A 20650-nucleotide genomic window follows, 5' to 3' on the forward strand; every position below is an offset into this window, starting at 1 on the left:
CTCAAAAGCTGTATCCACCAGGGTACTTGGGTTAAATGTCTGACTTTGGCTCAGGTCACGATCTCACGGTTCGTGAGTTTGAGCCCACCATCAAGCTCTGTGCTGACAGTTCGGAGCCTGGAGCCTGCTTTGGATTCTGTGTCTCCCTCTCTCTCTGCCCCTTCCCCCACTTGCATTCTGTCTCTCTCTCTCAAAAATAAAAAAAACATAAAAAATTTTTTAAAAAGCTGTATGCACTTCAATTATGATTCCAGAAGACAGATCCTTACATACTAGAGTGCACATCAGCCATGGCCAGAAGAACGACATAGAATGTTCTCTCCCAAACTCACTCTTTGACAGGAAACCACACTTGCTGTTTTCCCATTCGGGAGCTCTTATAGTGATTGTTAGAGTTGCTCTGAACTCAGCATGCTTCCCAAGTTCATAAAGTATGTAAAGTTTTTATATGAAATTAGAAAATCTTCTTTATATTCAATGAATTAGGATTTAACATTTCTACTGCACCCCAGCCCCATCAAAATTCTGAGTTCACCTATAGCATTACAAAGAAGCATCCAATTTACATTGTGTGAAAGTAATATTACCTGCAATCAGTGCACAGTTAGTTCAGCTATTGTATTTTAATAACTTGCTGCACATCCTTTCAATTTGAACAATAGGAGATGTGCCTTTCAGTTGTCAGCGAATTAATGACACCATCACCAAAAGGGGAAATTTCGCGAGAGAACTGTGCTCTTAAATAATGTGCCTGAAAGGCAGCGATGAGGTAGCTTGTAAAATAGTTATAGAGATTATTTACACCAGTCACATTATGGTTTAATGCGACTTCATGCCGTGTGAGAAAAAGAGAGCTCAAAGCAAGTGGCTAGAAAAGAATAAACCCTGTGGTATTCAAACCAAGAATTCTTACCTTGTTTTCATTGAAATTAGCAATAACTACTCCAACAAAAAGGGTCAGTCCAATCATGCAACCCAGGAATACAAACACATGAATGTAGATCCCGTGCATCTGTATAAATGAAAAATACGGTTATTCATCAAAGCAAATGAGAGCAGCTGTTGACACATTCAAAGGATTCCGTGTGCTTGCTTACCGGCCCCACACGATGAATAATAACATCCCTCACTTCCACCCAGCCTTTCAGGGACAGAACTTCAAACAATGCCAGCATGGCATTTCCCACATTGTCAAAATTAAAATTCCGAGGATTTGCCCTGCAAGTCAGAAAGAAGAATGTTCTGTGAAATTCCGATGAGAAGCACCCTAAGGCAAATATCTGTAGTTCTTTCCAATCTTGGGTGCGGGGTGTACTTAGCATTTGGAAGGCGGGCTAGCTGGCATTCATTTGCTAAATCAGAAAAGTGCATGAATATGTTATTATTTCTTAAAATTTAATTAATTATTAGGTAATCATGGGGTGTTCTTAACGAACAACAAAACACAATTCAAGTTCTGGCTCTAGAGGTTCCTTGACGTTTCTGGCTTGTCCTGATTATATGGAGGGCTGGAAGTATGCTTTCTGGTTATAAACTGCATAGCATATTCTCACAAAGGGGCGCTGGAGTTTGGATATGAATTTTGCAATAGTTTTAAAATTGAAAACTTCTCTAAAGGATAAATTACAATTCCTGATGTTAATATAGCAAGTATAAAAAGAGTAGAATCTAGCCACTTTCTTTAATTCTGTGACATCATGGGAACATCACTTTGTAAAGTAGTGATGCATTTGGAAGTCCCTGAGTGGCCAGAGGTGTTTGCTGGTAGTCTACATGTTTCCAGATCATTTTCTCCCAGTTGGATTTTTTTTTCTCTCACTAACTCTGGGTGTTCTCAACAGAGACTTCTTGTAGACCCCAACATTGCAGTATGCTGTCTACATCCACACTTGATTGCTGGTATTTAAAACACTTTGGCTCCACTATTATTTTTTGTTTGTTTGTTTTTGTTTTGTTTTTTTTTTGAGGGGGAATATTGCATTTCTTGTTTTTTACTAACGTGTTTTTACTTTTTTCTTCCCACGAAAGAAAGTGATTTTTTTTTTAATATATTACATCTCCCTTAGTCATTATGGGTCTTGTCTAACATTTTTCTTGTCCATAGAAGATTTCACTGTTTTCCTTTTTCCTCTTATTAGACTATTTAAAATAATTACAAGACCTAGACAACTACACACTGCAAAGTCATGACTATCACTGTATTTCCTGAGTTTGATGGAGAATTGGTCCCAGGACTACTAAAAAAAGTGGGCCTATAGAAGCATGGCCAAATTATATTTTGATCATTTTTTTTCCTATTAGCTCATTTATCAAAATTTAACCTTCACAGAAGGTGATACTCTGGAGAAAATCTGGGTTAGTATTTTTCTACACCTTTTTTTTTAAAGTAGGCTTCGTGTACAGCACAGAGCCCAATGCGGGACTTGAACTCATGACCCTGAGATGAAGACCTGAGCTGAGATCAAGAGTCGCCCACTTAACCAACTGAGCCACCCAGGTGCCCCTCTACCACCATATATATATATATATATATATATATATATAATTTTAACATCATAGAAACAATCATGCAATACACCTTTATAAGTTTTCTTTTTTAAAGCATTAAATAGATGGGGATCTAATAAGAAACCATACAACTAAACTGACTTGCTCCTAAGGTTTAAGGATGATTGGTAGAAACGTTTTCCACATAGTGCAAAAGCCCCACTCAGAAATTCCTATTTTGGGGTTCTGATTTATATTTTTTACATATGAAAGTATAAGCATATTCTCTTGGGTTTTTCCACCATTTCTTCCTTTGGGGTTTCAATTAAATTTAATATATTTTACAGCAGACAGAAGCTGTAAGGATTCTGCAGATGCCACAGTTTTCTTGAATAAGGATTTTTTTTAAGCTAAGCAGGCCAGCTCTCGGATCCGATGTTGAACTTTCTTACCCATCCATTTTCTTTATGTAAAAGTGCTTTTTTAGCTGAATATGCAGCATCCCAAAGTACTTTCATGTTCCACATCCTTTAGAAGTTAGAATATGTTAAAAATACACTTTTAGGCTAAACCAAGAAAAATAAAATGGAGACTCATAGACTTAAATAGTTGGAAGAGTACATCACATTAAAAAAATAAGTATCAGTTTTAATCATCTAAGATGTTCATGCTATGTTCATGCTACTAAAATTGGAAAGTTTTAAACTTTACCTATAACTACAGAGGACTTCAATAAATCCCAAGCCTAATCCATTGTTGTAATTTTCCTGTCACCCTTCCTTGATCTGGAAGCCTGTATATAATATATAATCATATATATATAATATAATATATAATAATATATGTATATAATGTATATAATCTTTTCCATTAATTAAAAAATTTTAAAAATATCATAATCTTGTCCATCCAATTGAGAAAACTAAGACATTGGTTCTAACCTTACAGTTTTGTTAATCTTCTACCTCCCCGTGAAAAGTGCCCCAAGGTCCCAAGATTGCGATAAGGAGGGTTGCTCCTTTGGGAAGAAGGAGCCCCCAGGAGGAGAGGAGCTCAGCCTGAGCCCTTGGATGTAGAAATACGGGGGGCAACACTATCCAAAATGGCCCTTCCAAGATGCTGGAAGTAGTCATGTTTCTGTTAAACTTACAAAAGTGAGATAGATTTATATTCTTCTCCTTAAAGAGCATATTCAAATTGTTTGAGCTGTAGACTCAACAAAAATCTGATCTTCTGCCTAGAATGTATCACACTATAATTTAAAATTACCTAGAAGTCAACTCCAGGTAAGCTTCCAGTGAGCTAAGGGGCTTATTTATGTAGCATCAAAGCCTTTAGCAAATCATATTACATTATTTGTAATATTATCTCCTGTCCTTTATTACATTTCAAGCTCCTAGGGATTGGGGGCCATAGCTTGTCCCCAGTAATAGCGTAATGTCTGGAGAATAGTAAGCACTCAATGAATATATCTATTGAAACTGAATACTTTTTTTTGATATCTCTTTTGCATCCCATTTTCCTATGTCCCAGACCTCTGCTTAAAACAAAACACACAATATTTGTAATATATATATTTTATACTTTTTACCAAGGTAATTTTTATCTCATCAAGTCTGAGTGATTCAGAAGAAGATGAATGTACTCATCTGAACAAAGAATATAGAAGCCTGACTATCGCCTGAATTAGGTAGTGCATATTTATAGCCTTCCTAATTATAATTATCAAAGCATTCCCTAATGCCAGTTCTCCAGATATGTTATTTTCTTAATCATAAATTTGCCAATATAAAACTATAACATCTTGGCTGCTAACTCTTGATGAGCTTACTAACAAAGGAAAATGTAAAAATTATCATAGTTATAGCTGGTGTTTATTTGACAAAAGATTTTTATTTTACCAAAACTAACCCACGTCATGGTATTCTGGACAAATGGACAAGCATTATTGTTATGGTGTTCAAGTGATGCCCCTCTATCAGCTTATGCTTTTAAAGTGCCATTGAACTTGAAACACCAAATAATAACTTACATGAAACATTGCATTTCAGTTAATTTGGATTTTTATGGAACAAGCTGAATGTCAGAGGGTACAACTGGCAACAGGTTTACTTTTCTCCCAATACTGCCTTCCAGTGGGTTCTAGCTCCCTTCCTGACATCTTGGAGATCCCAAAGCTTTTTTGTCACTTTCAGTTATATGAGTCTCATTCTGAAAAGTCCACTTTGTTCTACTTCAAACCCTTGTTCCCATAACCCATTTAAGGACCCTATCCTCAGCCTATCAGCCTGACCCATGGTTTGAGGAGGGAAGAAGAGGGCTGGCCACTCTGTTCCCTCCTCTTCTTCAGGCCACCATCTGATTCTTAACAAGATGGCAGTGGGATGCAGTTGGACATAGAGAAATGAGGTTAAATTCCACATATCTCACACTGCTGGCCACTGGCCACTGTTGCTCTGGTCATAGCAACTATTCTTTCATGGAACCCACTGCCTGCCATGTTCCTAGTTTCTGTACACTTGATACCATGCATGTGTTGGACACACTTTGCTCTGGACAACCTGATAAAATGCCTGAATCACCCTGCCTTGGCCTCTTGCCTCTCTCATCACCCTCCCACCTCCTTGGAAGAGTCCTTTCTAGGGCTTGCTTTTCTTTTTTTCAAAAAAAAAATTAATGTTTATTTACCTTTGGAGAGAAAGACCGAGCGCAAGTGGGGGAGGGGCAGAGAGAGAGAGAGAAACACACAGAATCTAAAGCAGGGTCCAGGCTCTGAGCTGTCAGCACAGAGTTCAATGCCAGGCTTGAACTCATGAACCGCGAGATCATGACCTGAGCTGAAGTTGGACACTTACCCGACCGAGCCACCCAGAAGCCCCTAGGGCTTGCTTTTCAAATACAGACCAACCAATCCAGAGTCTACAGCCCCAACTACCTCCTTTATCAGGCTTCCACCCTTTGGGCCACTATCCACCTGCCCTGATCACCAGGCAGCAGACCACTAGGGAGAGCCCTGTGTCTCAGAGCCCATTGAAGTTCCTCAACTAGCTAATCCTAAGCCTGCTTGCCCTGACTCACCCATTCCAACTCAAGGAAACCACAATAAAGGCTCTGGTCCACAGTTCCCTTTTTCCCTCTGCCTCATGACTGACCCTGGGGCTTCCCTGTGTGGCCTCCTGTGGTGTGGTTTGCCCCATAGTGGGAAGTATGAGTAACAAACCAGCTCTTCAATGACAATTGTCTTTCGATCTGTTGACTTTATTATACCTAAATTTTCTATTAATACACTAGATTCTGAAACATCCTCCAGCACCAGGGTGCCCCATTGTGTCATTCCTGCTGAGAGTAGTCTTCAGGTGACTCTCAGTTCCCATTCCTGGAAACATCCCCACAGCCTCTCCAATAGGAGCACCCCCTCCAGCACATAGCCCTTTGGAGCAGAGTTCCATCACGATGGCTCAGATCACTGGCCCGAGGCAGTGATGATTTGGAGCCTCCAACACTGATAACTCCCTTGTCAGATGGTGAAGAGCGCTTGCCTACATGAGTATCTCTTCTTGTCTCATCAATCTCTGATATCACGCAGTCCCCATGGGGACTCACTCAGCTGGGGAGACAAGCACCCTTGACCTCTTCCCATAGTAAAGCAGGAGCGACCACAGCACCGTCTACTGAATTCACTCAATTTCACGATGCTGTCTCTGAGTATATAGTGTTTTCTTTTCCTGGAGCTGGGTGATGGAGGTGGATAATCTTTTAGGAAGTTCAGCTGGGACTGGCAATGTTGCTTTCTTTGGAATATAATGAAATTTTGTCTCTTAGTGACCTCAGCTTTGAAGCTTTTGCCAAAATTCCAAAACAGCAGGAAAAAAAAACCCATTTGATGTCTTGATATAAATAAATTATGGTATAATAATGCGTTTTCACCTCACAAAAAATAAACTTTTTATGTTTCTTTCATATTTTATTTTAATATAAATTAGACTTCTTTTATAGTTAGCACTGGGATAAGGATATCTTTGTGTGTTATGTACTTCCTGCTCCAGCTGAAGCCACACAGTCAAATTCATCTTTTTTTTTTTCATAATTCTTTGGTATTGAAAAAAATAAAAACCCAGTATAAGTTGTACTGAATTGTTTTTAAAAGTGAATTTCACAACAGTGAAATGCCAAAGCTGGTAGCAATGGGTCCTAAGGGTGCAACTGGGTGAAATGCAATTTCTTTTAAAGAGTTTTGACATTTCCTAGAAAACATCAATTGTGACAAAAGCAGAGTCTTTGCTGTGGTTCACTTGTTATTCTAAGAGGTAAAATGAAAAAAAAAAAAAAGAAAACAGATGACTATTTAAAAGGACAAATGAAGTTAATAGGACACTTAGTTCATCAATGAAGCCCACTGAGAGATTTCATTCATCGCCATTAGCAAAATGGATGAAAAAGAAGGTACTAGGCACTTCTAGCTTTGATGTAAGTGCTTTGAAAACTCATTTTCAGGAAAAATGAATTTTAAAGAGAAAGTTAGATATAATCATTTGTGTTACTGATTACTCCTTTCCGGCATTTCAATAATGGAAATCCTTCCATGTAAATGTGTTTTAAAATTGAAACAGCTCTCTGATTTGGGCTTCTATACAACTGTTATGAGGATATCAGATTCTCCCTTAAAGATATAAACTCAGGACGAGTTTGGTTTTAATTTGATAGAAAATCTTTGTCTTTTAAGCCTCACTAATTTTTAATGCCATGCGAATCGAGTTACATACTTCAAAGTATTAGAAAAATAGAGGGGTGATAATCCATTAGTTACATGAAACAACATGGGATTCAGTGTACCACTTGCTCTCTCATTTACTGTATTTTTGCATCCTGTTGTAATTCAGGGCTTTGCCTTGTATTATTTAAAATCACTTTAGCACCTCTGGCAAAATTACTTTTCATGCCAAATTTTATTGATTTAAAACCTTATACTGATAAATATCGCATTCTTCAGGATCTTTTTCTGAAATGCTTACCAAACACGGGGCACCCAAAATCCAGGCTTTTTCTCTCCAGGTCTTAATTTTAAATTTAAGTTCTTGGACACGCTTACGTTAATTCTGAATATGCCGTTACAATCCTCCTAAAATAGAAGAAAACAGGTCAGGGGGAGCCTGGTCAGAAATGAACTCCAAAAAGATAAAAGATAAGAAAGCACATTTTAACCTAGAATAACAGGTTTTTAAAAAAATATTTATTTACTTATTTTTGAGAGAGAGAGAGCAAGACAGCGTTTGCACATGAGCAGGAAATGGGCAGAGAGAGGGGAGAGAGACAGAGTCCCAAGCAGGCTCCACGCTGTCAGCAAAGAGCCTGGTGAGTGGTCCCTCCCACAAACCATGAGATGATGACCTAAGCCAAAATCGAGAGTCAGAAGCTTAACCGACTGAGCCACCTAGGCACCCTGAATAACAGAGGTTTTTATGTGATAACAGTGATGTGGGCAGCTATCCAGCAAACAGGGACAAGGACTGCAGAGATGAGTGGTAAAAATTCACGCTAGAAACATTTGCAAGTAGGCAAAGTATCTGAACAGACATTCCTTCAAGGAAGACATACAAATGGCCAATGAGAACATGAAAAGATGCTCAGTGTCATTATTCAGCCAGAAAATGCAAGTCAAAACCATGATGGGATAACACGTGCCATCCACTAAGAAGGCTATCATCAAAAATCAAATAAACTTTGACGAGGTTGTGCAGAAATTGGAATCCTCCTACTAGAACCCTTACACACTGCTGGTGTGAGTGGAAAATGCTACAGCCACTTTGGAAAACAGGTCCTCAAACAATCAAACAAAGAATTACTTGAGGACCCAGAAATTCCACCCCTAGGTATTTATCCAAGAGAAATGAAGACAGATATCTACATGAAACTTGTACATGAATGTTTATGTCATTATTATTGTAAATAGCATTAATTATAATAGCCAAAAGGTGGAAATGATCCAAATGTTCATAGTGGATGAATAAATTACATCAATAAAATATGGTGTATCCATGCAATGGAATATTTTTCAGTCCTACAAAAGAATGAAGCACTGACCTACGCTACAACATGGATGAACCTCGAAAACATTACGCTAAATTAAAGAAGTCAGCCACTAATGATCACATGTTAGATGATTCCATTCATATAAGAGTCAAAAACAAGGAACTCTATAAGGCAGAAAGTAGTTTTGTGGTTGTTTTGCGATGGGGGTGTCAGGAGTATAAGGGTGAAACTTAAAAGATAATGTTTCTTTTTGAAGTGCTAAAAATGCTCTAAGCCTGGGGCACCTGGATGGCTCAGTCAGTTGGGCATCCAACTCTTGATTTCAGCTCAGGTCATGATCTCACGTTTCATGGGATCAAGCCCCACATCAGGCTCCACTGCTTGGGATTCTCTCTCCCTCTCTCTCTCTCTCTCTCTCCCTCTCTCCCTGCCCCTCCCCCGTTCGTGCTCTCTGTCTCTCTCTCTCTCAAAATAAATAAACATTTAAAAAAATGTTCTAAGCCTGACAATTGTAAAACTCTGGATATGCTAAAAACTATTGAATTGTACACTCCGAGTGGGTGAATTGTGCAGTATGTGAATTATATCTCCAATAACATTGTTTTTAAAAGACTTTAAAACTAAAACATGAGTAAGAAGATTTTCACTCATTTTCTGTCTTTATTCTTCTTTTTGTTTTATCTTTGTTTCTTTGCCTGTGATTGTCATGTTTTGAACCTAAACCCCTTTCCTGGGTATAATGTGTATACACTTGGGATATATCAACGGAACTCCAAAGTCTAACCTAGTTAAAGTCACCTTCAACCTTCAGCCTTGCGTCCTCCCAGCTTCCCGGTTTCTGTCCATGGGCCAGCACCTTGTCGGCCCCCAGCATCAAGATGCAGAATTGTCTATGGCTTTCCCCATCCCGCTTGGGCCTCATCTCCATTCTTATTTCCACTAGTTTAGTGAATACCAATATTACTTCTCTTTGGATTGCCAGTAAAATTCCTTAGAATAAAAAGCCTTCTTACACCAATGATATCCCTTTAACTTAAAAAGCGTGGATAAACTTACCTACAATAACCCAAAGATAAACACAGTTGACATTTTGGCATTTATATTTCCAGTTTTTTTTCCTATGCGTATATGTGATCGTACAGTTTTTACTCTTCCATAGCCCACTTTTTCAGTTAAAATATATTGCAGTTAAGTTCTCATAGTAACCCTACACATTCATCTGCAACATTATTCCTGTTGGCTGTGCTGTGGTGTATCAAATAGAGGCCCCATGATATATTTGGCCTCTTGGCCTCTTCCAGTTTGTCTTTCTGAGCCCATGGGAGCCCAGCTTTGAGTGGGTGAGGCTGTCTGGCATCCTGGTGAAAAGCAAGGAATTTGGGGCCATGCTGCCTTGACATGAATCTTAGCTTCCCCATTTATTTTAGGGTGACCTTGGACAAGTTCTTTATCCTCTTTGTACTTCTATCCTTAGCCAGGTCTGGGTATGAGCAGAGAGTGTAAAATCACAATGCTCTTAAGCCGTTATTAATATACTGAGTCCTGCAAAATTCCTCGTAGGTTTCATCTTGAAATGTTGTTGTCATCTTTTCGGCCTCTATTCAGTGGGAATCTAAACTAACCCTTCTTGGCTTACCTGAGCTTGTGGATTAACGCATCAGTTCTTTATTACCTCCTTCGTTAGCTAATTTGATACATCATGACCTTTGTGCCATGTTCCTTGTTATGTCTTCTCAGGTTTATCGAAGTTCCTGGAACGTCTGGAGACACAGGTGGTGTCTCTTCTGCTCTGCCACTTACTGAAGTCCTCACTATTAACATAATTGATAATGTACTTTGATTGGGCAAAGATGCATTTTATAACCATCAGAGAATGAATAATTTTTACAGTCAGTAGCTCTGAAAATGTAGAAATTTTCTTACTGATGTAAAATCTGTATTAGATAGCCATATTTGTTGGAAACATAGAAATAGGTATTATAGTTCAGCTGTATTAGGCCTTTTGAGTATGTGCATCTTAATGGACATAAGGCGTTATTTTACCTGGATGAAAGAGGAAATGTTTTCACTGTTTGTATGTTAGCAGTACTTGGATCACTTCATGAATCTACTTGAATATAGGGCAGAATCCTAAGGGAAGGCACACTGGATAGTGTAGCAGTGATGGCTGATTGTAACCACACTCATCCTGTTTTTCTGCAGGACACATCACTGAGCCACCTGTTGCATTCTCCCACCTGCCTCGGGAGGCCAAGCTCTTGCTGGTGAAATGTGTGTTGAAGGGAGGTGTGCTGCTTTTGGCCCTGACCGTAACCCTCAGGCATGGAGGGAGTTCTGTGCTCTTCTCTGCCAGCTGAACAGAGAAGACATTGAAGACAGCAAAGGGTGGACACACAAAGAAGGAAGACAAAAGGAACTTGAGGCTCTGACAGGTCATTCAGAGGAGAGCTGTCCACCTTATTCAAGATGCAATGTATTCACTCCATTATGTTCAGCAAATGAAACCCTGGGGTCACCCAGGAGCTGGCCTCCACTTACTAACACTGATTGAAGAAAGATAAGGCAAAGGGTAGTAGCGGAAGAAGCAAGCTTGGGTCTTTGTTAGCTGTCTTATTGGGGAAGATTCTGGACTTCCCAATGAAGAGAATGATGGAGTGAGAAATAATGAACAGTGGTATGACAGTTAAACTTTGCCTCTTGTCCTTTCTGGGGGGCTGTTTGCTGATATGTGACAGGATTAAGTTAGGGAAGCCCAAAGGGAGAGTGTCCGAGCCTCACAGCTACAAGCATCTGGAATTGTGAGTGGCTATTCCAAAGGTGTCAACAGAGGTTCCACATTGGAACAACAGAAGACAATAGAATAATCTGGAATGTGCTTTTAATCCCACAAACCTGTGCTAGCCAGAAGAAACAGACTGCCTCCTTTAAGCAGAAGGGGTTGGTGGAGAGAGAATTCTGAGTCTTACGTGGGGGTTATCAACGTAGTGTCAGCACATGTTTACCAAGGGGTGGTGAACTACTCAATTTTTTCTCCCAAAAGAAAGAAAGCAGTAACTTACCCTTCTAATAATGTTAGGATCATTGCACTTTGCCAGTTTTCCCGCAAAAAGCTGAACTCCAAAGCTTGCAAAAACAAGCATTAATGTCAGCAAAAGAATGGAGACCTGAAAAAAAAATTGGTGAGACATCATATCTCCTGGTAAAAAGTTAAACAGTAGGCTTGATTTGAACAGTGATAGGGACACAACTTTTTGGAGAACGTGGTATGAAATTCTTGGTCTTTTCATGATATTATTTAACTTCTCCACCACAGGTCATTCAATTAGCCTTGCTGAAATGTTAAAAGGAGGGAATTAACAACAGGTTTTGGATTTTCAGAATAAAAACATATGACTTTCATGCAGGAAAATGGGCTAAGGTATTTTTGATATGGCTTAGGGTTTTCTGATTTTGAAATCTACATTAGTGGAACAAAAGAAAAATGTTTAAATAATTATATTTCCCCTATTTTCTCAAAATGAATTCCTCTCCTTATAAGCAGAGCATAAATTAGAGACAGAGAGGTTTTGCTTTCTTGTAAGCAATGAGGGCACACAAAAGTGCTATACACAGAGGATTGAGATCATGGAGTCCTAAGAAGTAAGTCTGTTAATTGGTGCTCCCTCTGCTGGATGGTGCCTTGGTCTCAGCACAGAAAAGTGGCAAAGAGTAAAACACTGAACAAACCACTGATCTGTGCTGGTTGAATAATCTAAACATATATCTTCAATATACTAAAATTCTACAAAAACATCATCAGGAGAAAGGCACAAATAAATTCTCTGCTAAATTCTATCAGGGCTCCACGATGCATATACATTAGCTGTCAGGTGATGACATCCTTTTTTCCTTCATTTCCAGCTGTGTGAAAAGCCACCATGTTATGGCTTTAGCACAAAGAAAATGTGAGATTTCAAATATGTCTTTTAAAAATATCAACAACTCTATGCCTATGGAAACATCGCAACCTGTCTTTAAAATACCTTAGAATCAACTGTAACTACAACTGTTCTCTCCCCATAGGTGTGTTTCTAGAAAGCACGATGTAAAATAAGCTTATGTAAATTAATTCAGGATTTCCATGCATGAGCAGAACTCATCAATAATAAAAAGAACCCTTTGATCACTCCTTTGTAAGGCACAGATCCTTCTGTAACAGATTGCGAGCAATGAGCCTCCTACTCATTGCTTTTCTGCAGCCCAGCTCTTCTAAAGGCCCTAAATCAATGCTCAACTAACAAGGTTTTCTCCTTCGATCACATTTTTAGTATTATTACTGTATCCTGAGGTTACTTAAAGTGGGGTATACCTGTATGTTACTTTTTTTTAAGTTGTTTTATGTTAACACTCCAAAGATCAGAGACAGCGTCTACACTGTAAGAAACTAGGGACGTACAAAATGAAATAATAAGCCCAAATCTATTAACTGCTAATATTTGTGCAGTAGGTGGTGTTGAATCTCACCTTTAATTTCTAGATAAGGAAACTGAAACTCAGAATAACAATTAGGGTCATGAGTTAAGAATGGAAGTATTAGCAAATTCTACCTCTGGGATTCTTGCTTTCATTATACTTTTACTAAAAACGTTCATCGAATAAGTTATATCAAGAAAATATACTGACCAGTCAGAGCATCCATGGGTAAAGTTTCTGACTGTGTGTTGTGTTTTGTTAGTGCCTTTCTTGTCCTCTGGCAATGAATAAGATTGTACTTACCCTTGGCAAGCGAGGGTGTCCCCTCATTCACTACATTACAGCGTGGGGCTGTGTGAGTGGGAGGCAAAAGGGTAAATGTAACACACCAAGAAAATTTCCTTGAAGCCGCTGAAAAGTTCTCGAACAACTTTCCTCATCTGGGGCACCAGTTTGAATATCCGCAGAGGTCTCAGGCACCGAAGAACCATTAAAAGTTGAGCTCCTGATTCAGCAGGCACATTTTGAGGCATCCAACAAAGAAATATCAAACTCACCTGGGAGGGGAAAATAATCCCTAGAATTAATCCCTAGAATTAATATCTTTCACTACACTTTCTGAGAGCCAAGTGCATACAACTTTCCTTGAGCAGAGATTCCAATAGCATGTAGGACAAGCTTTCACTACATATATATGCAATCTCTTAACTCTGATCTCTCAACCCAATATCGACCTGTTAGTGGCCCCACAGGAAAGTCATTAGCTGTACACAGAAATGAAAAGCGGGTGTCCACACTGTGGGTGCATGTACCCCAGTGCATTCTGCACCTTATTTTAACTTACACATGGGAGGCTCAGATTGAAATTCCTTTGATCAAGGATACTAAACTTCATGCTTGACCTGATTCTCACTATTTTACTGATGATCTAAAGATACTACATGTTAACGGTCACAATTCTCCTTGTTATGTTGGAAAAGACATTGATTTTATGCCTTCTTGGACATACAGAAAAAATGAAATTTCTTTGAGTTCCCTTCCTATGGTTTCCCAATTTAGTTTAACTGAACAGTTGAATGGTCATCTTGTCTAGGCAGATATTTTGTGTATAGGAATTGAAAGAAATTGGAATTGAAAGTGTCCAATCATACTCACATTAGGTTGCTTTTAGCAATGAGGAGCTCATCAATCAATTATATGGTGTAGATTTTTTTTCCTTACGGGAGCCACAAGATTTCAGGGTGCGAATAAGATTTCTCAGACCTTATTAATGTATGTCTTACATGTGTATTAATGTGGTTGATGTATGTGAACCATATCCATGGACATTTTTAATGCTTTTTATTTAGACTTTACATGCATGCCCTTCATTTGCCTGCAATAGATGACCTAAGAACTCAGTAATGGCATCTAAACCTCTGGGACTCACGTATCTTTCTCTTGTACTGAGAGATGCAGGAGAGTTCACAAAACCATGACATCTTACATTTAGGAAATAACTAGAGACTTACAAGATATATAAATATGTCCATGACTCCACCAAAGTCCCTGATGACAGCAGTTGGAGTGAAAAATAAGCCATCTGCCATAATCTTCAGATTAAGCTCGATACTCATGAATATCACAAACACGTACTCAGCAATCTGAAATGGGCAAGAGGCAGCTGGGTCACCAACAAGGGGAAAACTGGAGCCCAGTTGTTGTCTGCTGAGCTGTGGGCTGAGATTTGGCAGCCGTACCTGCAAAGTCGGGGCATGCATGACTCTTCGAAAGGGGGACTCAAACATCATAGAAATGCAGGAACAGATGGTTACGATGATCATGACCCAGTCCAGGTAGGTCACCAATCCCAGCAAATCACTGCCAAAGACCAAACAAAACCGAGAAACAACTGTTCTAGGGAAGGCTGTGCGAGTCAGAGATGATCCTTCTGTGATTCTATAAGCAGGACTGGCGTTTTTTAAAAAGCAAATGTTTATGTATTTATTTTTGAGAGAGAGAGAGAGAGCGAGAGAGAGAGAGCATGCGCATGCTTGTGTGCATGAGCAGGGGAGGGGCAGAGAGAGAAAGAGGGAGAGAAAATCCCAAGCAGTCTCCACACTGTAAGCACAGAGCCCGACGTGGGGCTCAGTCCCATGAACTGTGTGAGATCATGACCTAAACTGAGATCAAGAGTCAGACACTCAACTGACTGAGCTACACAGGTGCCCCATGACTGGCATTAAAAAAAATCCCTAATTATCTATTTCACAGCACGATATGGCAAGAAAATACAGGTAATCTTTATATTTTTATGCAGCATAAAATAGTACATTGAAAATTCAAATGTGCACAGAAAACAGACTTTGTAATGCTTACTAAAGTTGATGGTACTTTGTATTTTTCACAGCTCCTGTGACAGGATCTGTTTTAGATCTGCAAGAGAGAACAAACACAAAATTCTGCAGCATAGCAAGCATAATTTAGCAGCATGGTATTTATAAACATCTTATCTACCTAAAATTTCTTTTATATTCTCTATAAAATTACATTATACAGGAACTGTGCCTTTGGAAGGCAGAGAGCATTAGATGAAAGAAAAAGCAGGAGGGTTTGCAGCTGATGCTTGTGAAAGTAATTGAAAATTCTCAAAATATTTGATTTTAGAATTCATGACTCCATTCAACAATTTCTTTTTTTAATGTTTGTTTATTTTTTTTGAGAGAGAGAGAGAGTGAGCGAGCAGTGGAGGGGCAGAGAGAGGGAGACAGAGAATCCCAAGAAGGCAGCACACTCTCAGTACAGAGCCTGACGTGGGGGTCCATCTTGTGAATCTCAAGATCATGACCTGAGCTGAAATTAAGAGTCAGACGCTTAACCATCTGAGCCACCTACATGCCCCTCCTCCGTTCAACAACTTTTTTTTTAAGTGTCTATTTATTTTTGAGAGGGAGAGAGACAGAGTGTGGGGGTGGGGTAGAGAGAGAGAGAGGGAGACACAGAATCTGAAGCAGGCTCCAGGCTCTGAGCTGTCAGCACAAAGCCCGTGAACTGTGAGATCACGACCTGAGCCGAAGTTGGATGCTCAATCAACTGAGCCACCCAGGAGTCCCTCAACAATTTTTTGACATGGATATGACAAAGTAGAATTTTGACTTCCATTTAAAAACACTCAGTTAAAATCTCGGCCTTAGCAGTTCAAGGATTTTCCTCATGATTATTCAATTAAATCTCCAGAAATTAAATTGAGCTCTTCCTAGTGTATTTAACTGTGATCTTGTTGAGTGATTTACGTAGGATTTCTTGGTGTCCCCCCTTTTAAGTTTTACTTTCTAGAAGCCCATAACCAACTTCAGTGAAGTCCCAGACAGTGTGTGTGTGTGTGTGTGTGTGCATGTGTGTGTGTGTGTGTGTGTGTGTGTGAGCTCCCGATTAACAAGTCTTTCTCAGTCCTTATCAGCTGCTGTGCTGACAAAAGGAGAGTCAGTCCACACTAAATGAAGTGGAGAATTAGCAATTAGATGTTAGCATGGAGGCAGCCAACAGGATAATTCCAGATGAAACACTCACTTGGGGAACTGATCAAATCAACTCTAAACTACTGGCTTCTTTCTTTACTTTGTGAACACTCAGGGAAGTATTTAATCATTATCATTCAGGTGCTTTAAACTGTGAGGGTCTTTCTAGAACAGCAGAGAGAACACTAGATTGGTAGTCAGAAGAGAGCCTTGCACTAGCTCATGTTCCCAAGAAAAGCCCTTAACCTCTACTGCTCTAAGTGCTCTCCTCTGTTGGAGGGGGGTGGGTACAAATGACACCAAATGGTTCACGAGGTGCCCTCCAGCTCTGAAATATTACCACACTGCATTAGTTTCCTAGGGCTGGTGTAACAAAGTACCAGACTGAGTGGCTTAAACAACAGAAACATTTTCTCTCAGTTCTGGAGGCAAGAAGCCTGAGATGAAGGTGTGGGCAGGGTTGGTTGATTCTGGGGGCCGTGAGGCAAGGACCTGTTCTAGGTGTCTCTCCTTCGCTTGTGGATGGCTGTCTTTTCCCTGTGTCTTCACATTACTCCCCTCTATAGGTAGTCTGTGTCCAAATTTCCTCCTCTTTTTTAAAAAAAAAATTTATGTTTATTCATTTTTGAGAGAGACAGAGCATGAGCCGGGAAGGGGCAGATAGAGAGGGAGACACAGAATCTGAAGCAGGCTCCAGGCTCTGAGTTGTCAGCACAGAACCTGATGCGGTGCTCAAACCCATGAACTGTGAGATCATGACCTGATCCAAAGTCCAACTGAGACACCCAGGCGCCTCCAAATTTCCCCCTTATAAGGACAGCAGTCATATTGGATTAGGGCCCACCTTAATCATTTTATTTTAATTTAATTACCTCCTTAAAGAGGCTGTTTCTAAATAAAGTCACATTCTGAGGTACTAGGGGTTAAGGCTTCAATATATGACCTTTTTTTTTTTTTTTTTTTGGCAGGAGGATACACACAATTCAGCCCATAACACATAATGATTATCATATGTTACTAATAATGGCATCAGAGAAGTTACAACCACTTAGAGGGAAAGCCTTCACACTTCCTCTGGGACTCTTAAGGTCTTCAGGGTATTTACTAAAGTTACGCAGGACAAAAATTCCATTTTATCCACTAGGCTGTCTGCTAAAATTGGCTTGGGTCCTCACAAATGCAGTGTCCTCCGTGTTGACCACACCGACAGACTCTTACACATTTCTTCCATGTGAGTAGGGACAGAGACATCAGCCAGCGGGTTTTTATCTCATAAGAGTTGGTAATGGAAGTACTCGTCAACTTTATTTCTGTTTTACATTATTCTAGAAGAAACTAATTAGGGTATTTTGACAACACAGAAACTATAAGTCTAAAGGTGTGGGCAATGACCTTCCCTGTGTCATTCAGCCTACCCTTCGGTTTGGTATTTCCAAAACAATATATGGAGTTAGTAACGCTGATATAAACATGAACAAATAAAAATGGCTGTTCAGAGCTTCACAAACGTGAGTTTTATATAAATGTGAACTACTTGCAACCTTTGTTTGTTTTCCACCTGGTCGGCCGCTCAGCAAAGAGGAGCAGCATGATTAATTAGCCCACAGTTTATTTTGTGACCCCATTAGGATTACATGTTCCTTCTTCCTTGTATGACAACCCCCCCTGCTGTTTGTACGACTCAGGCCAACACCTGGCTGAAATGGAGTGTACTTACGCATTGAAGCGTGCCCGGACCACCACCCGGCAGAAGTTTCTGAACCTGTGCTCCCGTCCAACTATGAACAGTGGCTTGTCGAAGTATGGGTGATTCTCTCTCAGCTCCTCTTCCTGCACTTTCCTTGAAGGGGAAATTGATGTACAGTAAGGCTAAGGGAAAGGTTGCCATCCAGAAACGAGAGATAAGAAACACTGTAGGACCCCGTACCTTTTCATTTCCGCTTGTTCCTTTTTTTCCTGGATCATCTTTATTTCACTGTCTTCTCTTTGTGCATTTCTATATCTCACTGTATTGGAATGCTAGAAATATAATAAAAGGGGCATATAAAAATGGAAGATTTTTCTGAAGGCCTGAAAATATCACTTACAAGAAACTGAAAGAAATACCTTTATTTTAACATATACATTTTTAGTGGCCACAGTCATCTTAGCAAGGGTATTTTTTTTTCCTTCTAAAGGGTATTTTTTAAAAAATAGAAATATTTATTGAGAACCTATTATGTGCCAGGCCCTGTTGTACTGCTGGGGGTATGGCAAAAGGCAAAAATAAAGGATAAAACCCAGCTCTGTGGGGCTAATGTTCTAGTCAGGTAAGACCGATAAAAATTCAAACACAATATGGGGAGAGTTAGAAAATGTTTGGTGTTATGGTAAAAAGCAAAGGGGACAGAGAGTGCTAGGAGGCTCCAAGTTTAAATCTTTTTTTTTTTTTTTAAAGCTTGTCCATTTATTTAGAGAAAGAGTGTGTGGGAGGAGCAGAGAGAGAGGGAGAAAGGGAATCTTGAGCAGGCTCTGCCCTGTCAGCACAGGCTCGATCTCACAAACCATGAGATCATGACCTTGAGCTGAAACCAAAAGTCAGATGCTCAACAGACTTAGCCACCCTGGCGCCTCTAGAAGGCTCCAACTTTAAACAGGTCATAGCAGACCTCAATAAAAAGACGTTATTTGAGTGTAGGCTGGAAGGATATGCAGGTCGCTGTGTATCTGCAAAAATGTGCTCTTCCAGAGGAGAGGTGGGTCTGCCTGTATGCGGCCCAGCCAGCGTGCCGTGTGGGTGAGCGTCCACATGGTAGGAGACAATGAGGCCAGAAGGGTGGGAGAGGGCCTGGGCATGTAGGACCCTGACTCTGATTTTCACTCCCTGGGAGATGGATGGCCATTGCTCAAATAACCTGATAGATATTATCACAACTATTCCTTAGATTTAATTATCTGTATCTTCTATCATTTGGAATAAGTGAGACAACTGAAGCTCTGTTTTAAATTGCTTCTGTTATGGAGGAAATGACATCAGGGGGATTTCTTAGGAAATTAGCAGAACTTCATAACCTTTTGCTGTGGAGAAGATGGGGGATGGGTTTTCATTATATGCCTGTGTAGAAAAGAGCATAAAAAGTCTTTGAAGAAGAACTAAGCCTCTGGAATTGAGACTATTCAGGGCCTTTTGTTGTGTATACTTAAACACATATTTTCAAAGCTGTGCTCTAATTTGGTTCTTAAGTAGACTATATATTTCTACTGAATCACACTGAAGGGAAGTGCTTTGAACTAGTGTTGCCTCTCTGAATTCTCTCCTAGAAATCTTCTCCATGCAACATGCCTGGTCCTCAAATTATATGTACACAGGCCATGTGTTGGATCCGATCACAATTCCATGCAGATAATATGGTAGATCATATCAGACAGAGCTCTGCCTTAAAAATCATGGCGCTAACAGATGTGTCTGCCAATTAGAACCTTGTAAATTGGGTAATGATGGTATCAGGTGTTCTCATCACCAACGTCTTCCATTGTCAATTGTGCCTGGAACACTTAAGAGAGTTTACTCTAAGGCAGAAGTTTCTACAGATTGAAAGCAGTTGGATTATGCTGGAAACTCCAGAAAATCTTAACAATAAGAGATAAAGTGGTTAAAAAAAAAAAAAAAGACAAGCAAAACCCCAAAACCCCTAAGGCTTGCTACCTTTCTCTTTCTAGACCTCCTTTCTCAAACACCATCCTTGGCTCTGAACATTCAGGACTCTGCCAATTTAGCCAGACTCAACTTAAGACCTGTATTTTAATGAGGACTCCAGTAATGATAATTACTTAATGTGTACTTTTCAAGTCTCTTTTAGAAATCGGCATGATACAGCCGCTTGTGAGTCTAACCCAGAGGTTAGAGTTCTGGTTGCGTGGGTTTCCCTGGGTTTTCATGTGGCTTGTTTTTTCCCTTCGTTCGGGTCTCTGGTCTAATACAGAGGCGCCAACACTGACCATCTTCTCTAGAATTTCCTGCCCCCAAATCTCCATCTTTGGTTTCTATACATTATTTGATTGTTCTTTATAGTACAGAGCAAAACTGTCACAGCAATGAAGACATAATGGGCAATAAGTTAAAAACACCCCCAGAAATGATTATACATTTGTTTCCTTGTTTAGTTTTTGTCTCTTTTCCCTGGAATGTAAGCTTCGGGAAGGCA

At 39.7% G+C, this 20650-nt stretch overlaps 1 protein-coding gene across 3 annotated transcripts in view; it reads right to left on the bottom strand.

The window, feature by feature from the left end:
* Positions 1-20650, bottom strand: part of NALCN (sodium leak channel, non-selective) — a 298095-nt gene that overhangs the window by 25616 nt on the left and 251829 nt on the right. For all 3 annotated transcript variants that reach the window (XM_047081619.1, XM_047081611.1, XM_047081602.1), the window contains 10 exons: positions 18394-18485; positions 18184-18306; positions 15328-15384; positions 14709-14829; positions 14481-14612; positions 13359-13526; positions 11577-11681; positions 7500-7606; positions 1098-1218; positions 914-1012 (listed from right to left, as the gene is read on the bottom strand). In XM_047081619.1, the coding sequence (XP_046937575.1) occupies positions 914-1012; positions 1098-1218; positions 7500-7606; positions 11577-11681; positions 13359-13526; positions 14481-14612; positions 14709-14829; positions 15328-15384; positions 18184-18306; positions 18394-18485 (1125 nt within the window). The remainder of the gene's footprint in view (positions 1-913; positions 1013-1097; positions 1219-7499; positions 7607-11576; positions 11682-13358; positions 13527-14480; positions 14613-14708; positions 14830-15327; positions 15385-18183; positions 18307-18393; positions 18486-20650) is intronic.

This window comes from Lynx rufus, unplaced genomic scaffold, assembly GCF_022079265.1.
Source record: "Lynx rufus isolate CCGP_SWC_20201006 ecotype Redwood Valley unplaced genomic scaffold, mLynRuf1.p SCAF_1, whole genome shotgun sequence".
Lineage (NCBI taxonomy): Eukaryota > Metazoa > Chordata > Mammalia > Carnivora > Felidae > Lynx > Lynx rufus.